At 41.6% G+C, this 10992-nt stretch overlaps 2 protein-coding genes across 4 annotated transcripts in view; one reads left to right on the top strand and one right to left on the bottom strand.

Moving 5' to 3' along the window:
* Nucleotides 1-958: 958 nt before the first annotated feature.
* Nucleotides 959-8547, bottom strand: commd8 (COMM domain containing 8). Its single transcript, XM_047346172.1, has 5 exons — nucleotides 8393-8547; nucleotides 6497-6652; nucleotides 6266-6418; nucleotides 5757-5912; nucleotides 959-1089 (listed from the first exon to the last, which is right to left on the bottom strand). The coding sequence occupies exons 1-5, from the start codon at nucleotides 8435-8437 to the stop codon at nucleotides 1069-1071; spliced, it is 531 nt and encodes a 176-aa protein (XP_047202128.1). The 5' UTR covers nucleotides 8438-8547; the 3' UTR covers nucleotides 959-1068.
* Nucleotides 8479-10992, top strand: part of atp10d (ATPase phospholipid transporting 10D) — a 43406-nt gene continuing 40892 nt past the window's right edge. Inside the window, exons 1-2 of one of the 3 annotated variants that reach the window (XM_047346164.1) lie at nucleotides 8479-8619; nucleotides 8712-8814. The gene's annotated coding sequence lies outside the window, so the exon portion shown is untranslated. Of the gene's footprint in view, nucleotides 8620-8641; nucleotides 8815-10992 lie in introns of those variants that run through there. The other 2 variants (XR_007035209.1, XM_047346163.1) reach the window with 2 other exon arrangements.

The raw sequence follows: 10992 nt of genomic DNA, 5'->3' as shown, positions 1-10992 counted from the left end.
ATTAACTGGACACTCTGGAGTGAAGACTAACACCATTACCACATGTAACTTGGCTCTGTCTGTCAGCATTTGTTCCCAGTCTCATTAATAATCAGTCAGACTGACTAGGAAGTTTCAACCACTTCCTCCACTATGTCATATCTCTTTCCAGCTTCTCTCCCTTCTACAGTTTGTTTTCTACCATATTTCTTAGTGCGATGTTTGCAGTTCTTTTTATATCGTGTTGCCTGCTTTGACCCTCAAAGTAGGAATAACTTCTTATTTTGCAGCATTGTCCATCTCAGCTTGCTGAAATGTCTTTCGGCATTAAGATGCATGCAGCTTGCATGCAGCCACGGTTGATGTCAGTTCGATGATTTTCTTACACAGTGGTTGTTTAACTGGATATCTTCTGACTATATCTCACTCTGTCATTATTTGACTTTCTAATTCTCCCAATTGTCCTAACGTTTGTTGGAATATGACCCAGTCTGAACTGAAGGAATGGATGACAATTTACAAATCAAATGATGAGACAAAATCTGTAATACTTTTAAGTAATTTCAAAATGAGTCTCTCGTTAGGTCAGGAAGTTCTCTATGGATGGTTCCAACATAATTTTCTGTTCAAAGTTCCATTCTTTTCCAGAATTAAATTTCCAAAGATCTCTTTTTGAAGCCAAATTTTATGTACAAACTCTAAATGTATGCACGATATTTCTACAGAAGTCAAGTTTTTATACAGAACCTGGAAATAACCATGAACGGATGGATGGACTGAAAAATCAATGGATGATGGAAAAACAAAAAAATGTCATTTTACCTTCACTGATCTGGAAAATACCTAAAACAAATCCCATGTCCCCGTACTGTGCAGGACCCCTGTTTTTTTTTTCCTTTTAAATTTTCATCTTCTAAACTGTCCTTCTGTCATGTTTTTTTTTTTTTTTTGTATCAGTCTCTGACATATTTCAGCAGGATCAGAAAGGAAAACATGGATTTTATTATAGAGCCAAAATGCATCACAAAAAACATACACAAACTTATTTTTACATCAGAAACAACAGCATCTAATTGAATCAGCAGCACATCATTTCAGCTGCAGCACCACCTGAAAGACAATCAGAAGAGATTAGATCAAATCAGTATCAAGAATGAATTCCAATAATCAAAGCTTCTGGTTTCACTCTATAGTCCTCAATAAAAATGTAGAAAGACTCTTGCTGTGATAATGCTGCCACCTGGTGTCTACACTGCATCGGTTTGTAGCTGACAAACTTGAGAATCAGAATCACCTTTATTAGCTAATTTTGTGCACAAAACAGAGAAATTTAACATCGGTTCCACTTTGCTCTCAATGAAGACATTTTAAATATAAATAAATAAAATGGAAACCAAGAATAACTTGTTTATTGGTAAATATGTATTTATACACACGGTTTTCACCAAAGTGGAATACATTGTTGAATTAGTGCAAATATGCATGGTATCAATCTAGACCCTCTGAGTGTTAAGTGTTCATCAAACAGACAGCCTCGAGGAAGAAACTGCCTCTATAGCGCCGACATGAAGGTAAAAGTCTAAACAGTTTGTGTCCAGAATGTGTGGGGTCTGAAGAGATGTTAGCTGCCCTTTTCCTGACCCTAGACCTGTCCTGGAGATGAGGTCAGAACTGATGATCCTCTCGGCAGATCTAATTGTTTGTTGCAGTGTGGACCTGATCTGTTTTGTGGCTGAGCCAAACCACACAATGATGGTGGAAAACAGAACAGACTGAATAATGGAAGTCTACAATCATCTCCACCATCTTAATCTCCAGATGGTTCTGACAGCACCAGTGGACCAGCCGATCCACCTCCTGTCTGTATGCAGATTAATTATTGTCCTGGATCAAACCAATGACAGTAGCGTTATCTGTGAACTTCAGGAGTTTCACAGATGGGTCAGCTGAGGTGCCGTTATTTGTGTACAGGGAGAAGGGGAGAGTCAGTGCTGATGGTTCTCGTGCGGGAGAGGATGCATCCCTAGCCTCACCTGCTGCTGTCAGTCAGTCAGGATCCACTGAGTTGTAGAGGCCAGCATTAAGAGCTGAGTGAACTTCTGGCAGAATATGTCTGGGTTGATGGTGTTGAAGGGTTAGCTGAAATTCCACAAACAGGATCCTGCCGCACATCCCAGGGTGGTCCAGGTGGTGCAGGATGAAGTGTAGTGCCAAATTAAATGCATCATCTGCTGCAGTAAACAAACCGCAAGGGGTCCAGCAATAAAATTTATTTGAATTGAATTTCCTTCAGATACTTCAACACCAGTCGCTCAAAGTATTTCATGATCACAGACCACCGGCACCATAGACGGGTAAAAGTTAGAACAATTCCAAGGGCCCCTGACAGAGGGGTCTCAAATAATAAGCCAAGGTTTATAAACATAATCTAGCAGAGAAATACACATATAATTAAGTTAATGATGTCTTTGTTTTTACTTGTTTTTGTCAGTAAAACTTAAATGTCCCCACTTCCAGACGAAAAAATAAACAACCATATTGATCGAACACCCTCCTGTATCCGCTTGACAGTGATGCGGTTTAGAGCAACAGTCAATAGGTGCACCAGTAGTTAAGAACAACTGATGACTATGCTGTCTATGTTGGGACCCACAGCCATGGGTTTCAACATTAAACTCCGGTACATTCTTTTCTGGAACTTTCAAAATAAATTGCATTTAACAGACTTTCAGCACAACTTCAGAAGGTGGAAGGGGGGTAACAGAGGACTTCCCATGATGCCACTGCCCGCATAAAACCCCCACCTTCCCACAAGTCTTTCTCTCCAAGCCGGTTGACCATCGGGACAGGAGCAGGCCAAGCACGCTAATGTCTTTTGCTGGCAAAAAGACATAAACTCTTCAAACTGGATCCAAGAGTGTCATAAGATCATCAAAGTTAAGTATGAGTGAAGCACTGTTTGTGTACCTGGTGATTTCATTTATAAAGAGGGGAAATTAAGGTATAAGCATTGCTGACTTTCTCTCCGAGCCCTGCAGAAGCAAACTGTGTTCGAGTAAAACCCCTGCAAAGACACGGTCTCCCAGTCTGGAAGGAAGACAGCAGAGAGAGCCTCACCGTGTTAACCCGTGTGGTCAGCGGACAGGACGGGCCGCCCGGCTAACAGCTCCGGAGCTAATCCTGTTGTTCACAGAGCGAACGCACCTTCAACCCCCCCCCCGCGCGAAGCTACCGAGCTAACCGCTTGTTGACTGTGGACGTTTCTTCAAACTTCGCCCCTTGGACAATATTTCCTCACCATGGTCAGAGGTTAGGTTTGGGCAGATTAACAGTTAGGATGAAATGATCTGAACGTTTTCATTCTATGAAGTTTGGTTTTGTTTGTGTGAAACTCGGCTAACTTAGTGCTAGCAGGCTATCTGCAGCACACGTGCCCTGTTTGTGTTCTTTGTATGTTTTTAAGTTAAGTCAAACTTTATTTAAAGGGTGATTTTAAACACAGAAGATTGATCATAACGCGCCGTCCGCGCTTATGCTTTTTAAACCTTTTATTAACCGAGGTATTTTAAAGGTAAGTGTTGATTCTGGTGCTAAGCTATTAGCTTCTTTGTTAGCTCAACTACTAACCGGTAAGAACATGTGCTACTAAAGAGTATTTAACAGAAAGGCTGTTAGTTTTCAAGCTAGTGAATAATAGTCCCTGAACATCATTTACTAGATTTTAAAACTAAGTAAACACCATTAAGCCCCATTTCTCCAATAAGATTTGGCTCTTTTCCAAAATACTCCCTTAATAATATTTCTTTAAATATTATTTTAATAAATAAAGGCAGCTAATTAGACAACGTTGAGAATTAGTCATCCAGAAGGTTGGTTTTATTCAGCAGATTATTATTTAAAACATTATTTTATTAAAATAATATTTAATCTGATCTTGCATTGTGAAGGGTTGTCTAGATGTTGCTGATTATTGCCTAAGTTAGTTCCAAGTAACTTCGTTTCCAGATTCTTCAAGATAATCCTTGGTTCTCAAACATAAATAACATTGCATGGTAATGTTGCATCACTCTTTTGGTCATGATTTTCAATCATCTTCGATCAGCTTGTTTATATTGTACATATCATTTAATTCTGCTTGGTAGTTTAGTTGGATTGTTTTAGCATAGTAAAGAGTTTGTTGATTGAAATATGTTTGACTTTGAGTTGACTTATTTTTGTTAATAAATTCTTGTATTTTAAGAAATTGTGTGAATTCATTCCATATGTGTGCAGAGTTTATGCTGTTCAATAATGTCAGAGCTCGTCTCACACCTTTCTATTCTGTCCTAATACCATTGCCTTACTGGGCTGGTATTCACAGGACAACCCTTGACAGACCAAAATATTATTTGATAAATTATTAATATTAAATATTCTCAGATTCATAATTCCAACACCTAGAAAAATGATGAAATGATGTAAATTACGAGGAAGAGGAAGCTAGACTACAAAGACTAGATCAACGAATCTGCTAGCAAGAAGGCTTGATGCTGCTCTCAGTGAGTCAGGCTGAGCAAGGGAACTGAAAGCGATCAAATGGCTTATTTAAAAGAAAGGTTTGGGTTTCCAGGGGTTCTTTATTCTTATCTGCTGTTTTCACTACTTTGAGATGACGTATATATATTTTAATTGAAAAGTATTATGTAATTATTTTATAATGGTTATACAGTTAGAAATGTATATTTAAGTTTATTAGTTGTTTTTTTATCTTTCATGAATGTTAAGAGAATTTTTCATTTTGAATTTTCACAATAAAAAAATGCATAAAGACTGAAATATGGCCTTTAGCACATTTTTGTCGGCTTTGAATTTTGCATTAAAGAGCGAATTAAATACTGTAAAGTATTGTTGAATTGAATGCAGACTGCTGAATGTTTAATTTACTAGCCGTAAACACTGGACGGTGGTGCCGTGGGTAGCGCTGTTGCCTTGAAGGTTCTGAGTTCGATTCCCGGTCGGGGGTCTTTCTGCATGGAGTTTGCATGTTCTCCCCGTGCATGCATGGGTTCTCACCGGGTACTCCGGCTTCCTCCCACAGTCCAAAGACATGCTTGTTGGGTTAATTGGTCTCTCTAAATTGCCCTTAGGTGTGTGAATGAGTGTGTGCATGGTTGTTTGTGTGTTGCCCTGTGATGGACGGGCGACCTGTCCAGGGTGTACCCTGCCTCCTGCCCATAGACTGCTGGAGATAGGCACCAGCTCCCTGCGACCCACTATGGAAGAAGCGGTATAGAAAATGACTGAGTGAAATACTGTGCCTATACTAGTATCAACTACATGAAGTGTAGGGTGGGTCCAATAAAATTTTTTGTCATGAAACGCTTTAAGCATATGGGAACCTCACACAGAGATCTGAGTGAAAAATTGGGTCCAGCTGGTCAGCACAGGTTCTCAGGCATGAGGGGAGACATTGTCAGGTCCTGGAGCTTTCCTGATCTAATGATAAAAGAGCCTATTTACATCTCCCTCTGAGATCTTAGGTCAGGCAGGGGGTCTGAGGAGAGGAGGGTGGATGGTGCATGAGGAGCTTTTGTATCAGAGTGAGATGTGGACCAGTTGGTGGGAGGTGTGAATGGCTGCTGTTCACCTTGATGGACTTTAGGTGCAACATGGAAGTGTTGTGATTGGAGCTGCTGCTTGAAGCATCATGAGCTTCTGTAGAGTTGCAATTTCGGTAAACAGGATGTCATGTTTCATAGCCACAAGTTGATAAGGTAACATCTTCCTTGTGGGCGTACCTTGTTAGCAGCCTCTAGTGAGCTGACGAGCGTGCTCAGTTCCTCTCTGTTCAGCTCCATGGTGATGGGCCGAAGCGCTCCGTTCTCCCTCACATCCAGACCGAGGCTGAGCAGTGGCGTGTTCAGAGACGAGATCTTATCGCTGGACAGAGCCAGCTGCATAGGAAGATAGGAAAAAAAAGATTTGCATTAAACTTCAGGGTAGAAAAATTTGTATAAAGTTCCTGTTCATTAAAGGTAATTTTCTGCAGGATATTGAGGGGGATGCTTTCTGATTCCTGGTATTAAAGAAAACTTTTCTCCTGGTTAATATTTGGATTCAGTGCCTGCACAGGGAGGCATGAAGTAGTAAAGTTGGAAGCAGGTAAACGTGTTCTGAAACCCTAATTTTAACAATTATAACAACTATATTTGGTGCCAGGGTGTTGATTTCCACTCAGGACAGATGTGGACACAGTTTAACACATCAGGGAATGCCGACTAACACCAAACACTGATGGTTGACTGACCTTCAGCTGCCAGTCAAAGTCCTGCAGGATTGCAGAGGAGATGCTGTTGGTTCTGGTCAGCAGAGCCCGGCGGATCTCCTCCTGTCGCGCTCTGAGCACGCTCCGTACTGCCTCGGCATGGCTGTGGTCTACATCAGACAGCTTAGCCAGAACCTGGACAGAACCAGCAAGACAAGATGTGACAATCTGAGCTGAGGGGAAAAAGACAGCAGTCTGACCTGTTTTGCCCACCTCTTCATCTGGGACGTTGCTTCCCACTGCCAGGCTGAACAGGCCAGTCAGGAAGTCCAGGAGCTGCAGCCACTCCTCCAGGCTCCAGGTGGCGCTGTAATCACTCCTGCATGGAGGCTCCCGCCCACACAGCCCATCCACCACTCTGTGACACAGCTGAAAACATTAAGAGCAGATCAGGGCATCACTTTATGAGGGTTTTCTTTGACTTTGGCTGATTTTTCATTTTTAAAAGAAAGTTGAAAAAGTTGTTGTTTTGACCTTGTTTAGTTTCAGCTGTACAACATTCAGGCCAAAAAGATGCACCAAACAATTGGTCATTTTTTGCTGATAGTCTCTGATGTACAGGTCAAATACTTAAAAAAATCAGTTCGTTAAAAGCATCAAAAATTAAAAACTCTTTAAATGCAACATGTTCTTCTTTTGCTCTTTGTTTTGAGTTGAATAAAAATCAGTTGGTGACAGAAATGGGAAAAATCCTGTAATCATTTCATTTCGGATTCAAAACTACAAGCTGTGCCAAGGAATTGGTAGCACTTTTTTATGATCTGTGTTTGTTGCATTTTATTACTGAAATAAATCAAAGTTTACATATATGAGTTTGGATGAGCTATAGCTAATTGAAGGAAAACAAGAAATCAGTATCTTATGGTAAAATACTGATCAACTAATCTTTAGTTAAATGTGTTTTAATGAATTATTTAAATAAAATGTAGATGTTTATACTTTCAAAAAAGGATTGAGTCTGTAAATACGTTTTCCCCCATTCTTAATGTGCTTGCAGAAGTGTTCGTGCTTGAACTTTTTCACACGTCATATTACGGTCACAAACATCAGTGTAGTTTGTTGGGAATTTGTGTTTTTTTCACCACCAAGTACTGCAAACTTATGAATTGAAAGGAAAACCAAGCCTCCATTCTCATTAATAAAATCCAATGCAACTAATGACCTTCAATGTGTAATTGAACCTGAGTAAAAATGCATGTTAGGTTATAATACAATAATCATTTAAATGGGTGGATTAGCTCCTCACCATGTCAAGATCTACAGGAACATGACCCATTCGTTTGATTTTCTTGAACTATGAAAACATCTAAAACATGCACACTGGCCATTAAGAACCCACTTTGAACACCATTAGGCTGGGGAAAGAGAAACAGGACAGCTATTAGTGATCCGTACACAAATCTGGCTTTTATGGAATGGTGACAGGAAAAAAGCTGTTCTGGTGAAACGTGGACAAAAGGTAAGCTTTTGGCAGACATTAATGAAAGAAAATGAAGATTGCTCAAAACTGTAAATACTCTATCTCCGTGGTGACATATGGCGGTGTCAGCATCATGCTCTGGGGAGGCCTTTTATCATCAGGGACAGCTAAGCTGCTCAAACCAGATGGTATGAGCTAAATACAAAGCAATCCTAGAAAAAAAAACCCACATATTATAGAAGACGCAAAAGACTTTAGACTTGGGCCGAACTTCACCCTCCAGGACAACAACCCTAAAAATACAGCCAGAGTAACAATGGAATGTAAAGATCGTAGTCCATTCATGCATTAGAATGGCCCAGTCAAAGTCCAGACATAAATCCAGCTGGTGTTCTCAGGCCCTTTTCGTCAGATTGAGCTTGAACTGTTTTACAAAGAAGAATGGGTAATTTTTTTCAGTCTCTGGATGTGAAAAGCCGATAGAAACATATATATATAAAAAACAAAACCCTGCAGATGTAACTGCAGTGAAAGGTGGTTCTACAATGTATTGACTCAAACCCCATTAGATCAGAAATAGCGTCCTAGTTTAACGCATAAATCAGGGAAATAATATCCCTGCTTGTTTGGATCTCTTCACATAGACTTTATCTAACATGGATCAGTATTCAGACATGTTTCACACTCACTTTGACACAATCTGTTGCTGATATTCTGCCCAGAGCCTCCATCATGTTTTTATCCGCTTTCGATGAGCTGATTCTGGTCAGCTGATCTCCATCACGTGACCGGGCGAGCCGTGTTCACTGGCAGTCGGAAAAATCCCCCGTCACCCTTGAAGACCCACTAAATGCAGCGTTGTTCAACTCCTGTCCGAACAGTGGAGCTGTCTCGTTGTTTTCTGACACAAAACAGGGTATGTACTAGGAAAAAGGAAAAGAAATAAAAGAAGGAGCGTGTTTTTCGCTTTCTGTTTACCAGGGGACTGGTCCCGCATCCTTCTTCTAGTTTCCAGTCTCCTGTTGCAGCTGAAGCTCCAGAGATGTGACCGACGAGACATCTACCCGACAGCAAACGTCGAGCCCGGCCGCGGATAGAAACAAAACGCCAGGTAGGTATAGCAGAATACGGAGTTATAGGGACCTGGTTTCCAGGAAGGTGAAGCTATCAGAATTGTTCGTTCATTGCAGCAGTGCAATGATTTTGGACAGCAAGCATTGCCCTGTCAGTGTTCGACTGTACTGAAAGTTAACGCTGTCCTTTAACTGTACTATACAGCTGTTATCCTGAAGTAATCCCACCACCTTTTAAAGTTTCAAGCTCTACAGACTTTCCGCGAGTCTTTTAATGTTTTTGCGTTGTTTTAGTTCAGTTTTTCTAAGACAACAACACTGAACAAAAATATTAACGCAGCACTTCTTTTTGCTCCTGTTTTTCATGAGCTGAACCCAAAGATCTAAGATCTTTATTGTTCACAAGTTGTGGCATGTCAAGATGCTGATTAGACAGCATGATAGGTGTGCCTAAGGCTGGCCACCATAAAGGGCCACGCTGTACACTCCGAGGCCCCTTTTCCACCAAAGGCGGCAGGGCTCCATTCGGGTCCCCCCTGTATTGTGGTTTGAAGCCCCGTCTCCAGCCGTCAGTGTAGTGTGCCGTACCGCATTTAACGGTACTGTGTTTGCTGTGATGCTCAGGGTTCTCTATAATGTTTTCTTTATTTAATGAAGAATCCTTCTTTGCACAGTGACCTCCAGAGGTTCCAAATGAGTCCCCCAGAACAGAGCCAGTCTTCTTTATTCACTTGATGAGCTTTTTTAAGTCCCTGGTTCTGATGCTGCTACACCAGCAGATGATGGCAGAAGAGATCACACTCTCCACAACTGACCTATAGAAGATATGCAGCATCTTGTTGCAAACACGGACGGCCCTAAGCTTCCTCAAGAAGTACAGTCTGCTCTGTCCCTTCTTGTAGATGGCTTCACAGTTGCAACTCCTCTCCAGTCTGTTGTCCAGGTGAACACCGATATATTTATACTCCTCCACCACCTCCACCTCTTCTCCCATAATGGAAATAGTGTTTGACTTATTCCTGTTTTTCTTAAAATCTACAATCTTCTCCTTTGTATTATTCACGTTCAAAATTAGATTGTTTCCACACCATGGCACATAGCAGTCCACCACCTTCCTGTACTCAGCTTCTTCTCAATCTCTGAGGCACCCCACCACTGCAGAGTCATCTGAGTATTTCTGCAGATGACATTGCTCTTTCTTGTCTGTGGTGTACAAAGTGAAAATGAATGGTGAGAGGACAGTCCCCTGTGGTGCTCCTGTGCTGCTAACTAACTGATTAGACACACAACCCTTCAGTCTCACAAACCCTGGTCTGTTTGTCATTTAGTGTTTGATGCAGGAGATTGTTATGGCCTCCATCTGAGTCTTCTGGAGTTTCTGCCAAAGCAAAATATGCTGAATTGTGTTAACTGCCCTGGAGAAATCAAATAACATGATAATCACAGTGCTGCCTGCTTTGTGTAGATGACAGTGGGTTTGTTGAAGCAGGTGTATGATGACATCTTCAACTCCAACTCCACAGCTATTAGCAAACTGGAGGGGGTCCTGATAGTTTATTGTTTGCTTACTCAGATGGGCCAACAGGAGTCTCTCTAGGACCTCCATGATGTGGGATGTCAGGGCAACAGGTCTATAGTCATTGAGGACTGATGGGTGTTTCCTTTGGCACCGGAACAAGGCAGGAGGTCTTCAACAACACTGGCCAGGCTAAGGTTGAAGAGGTGCTGCAGAATCCCACAGAGCTGTTCTGCACAGACCTTTAGGACTCTAGGGCTGACACGATCTGGACCTGCAGCCATATTCTGGTTCAGTCTTTCCAGTTGTCTCTTTACCTGACTTCTTGAGACACACAGGTGGAAGGGGGTGGCAAAGGGAGCATCAACATGTTCTGATTTGGTTGAAGACAAACATGTAGAAGCAGAAGAGTCCAATACTGAGGTGGAAGATAAAACAATTGAGGTGTGACAGGGAAGCTGTGGGTCACATGAGGGTGGGATGTCTGTTTGGCAGTGAGCAGGAGAGAAGGATGCTGAGCTTGTTCCTGAACTGAACATATTAAGGAATGTGTTTAGTTCATTGGTTCTGTCCAGACATCCATCTGTGTGATTGTCCTTCTGCTTGAAGCCTGTGATCTTCATCGTTGACCACTCATCTGTGATACTGTTTTGCTGGAACTTGCTCTCCAGCTTCTTCTTGCACAGCTCATTGCTGTCTC

This window comes from Girardinichthys multiradiatus, chromosome 19 (assembly GCF_021462225.1).
Source record: "Girardinichthys multiradiatus isolate DD_20200921_A chromosome 19, DD_fGirMul_XY1, whole genome shotgun sequence".
In the NCBI taxonomy this organism is placed as follows: domain Eukaryota; kingdom Metazoa; phylum Chordata; class Actinopteri; order Cyprinodontiformes; family Goodeidae; genus Girardinichthys; species Girardinichthys multiradiatus.
Note: the sequence above shows the minus strand (reverse complement) of the source record. Positions and strands in the feature narration are given on the sequence as shown.

What these genes read in the sequence shown, in the direction of transcription:
- commd8 (XM_047346172.1), bottom strand. Translation starts at nt 8,437, where the DNA reads ATGATGGAGGCTCTGGGCAGAATATCAGCAACAGATTGTGTCAAA. An exon ending in GCAACGTCCCAGATGAAGAG is followed by an intron (nt 6,419 to 6,496) that starts GTGGGCAAAACA and finishes GGTTCTGTCCAG; the next exon opens with GTTCTGGCTAAGCTGTCTGA. An exon ending in ACTTTGACTGGCAGCTGAAG is followed by an intron (nt 5,913 to 6,265) that starts GTCAGTCAACCA and finishes CTTCCTATGCAG; the next exon opens with CTGGCTCTGTCCAGCGATAA.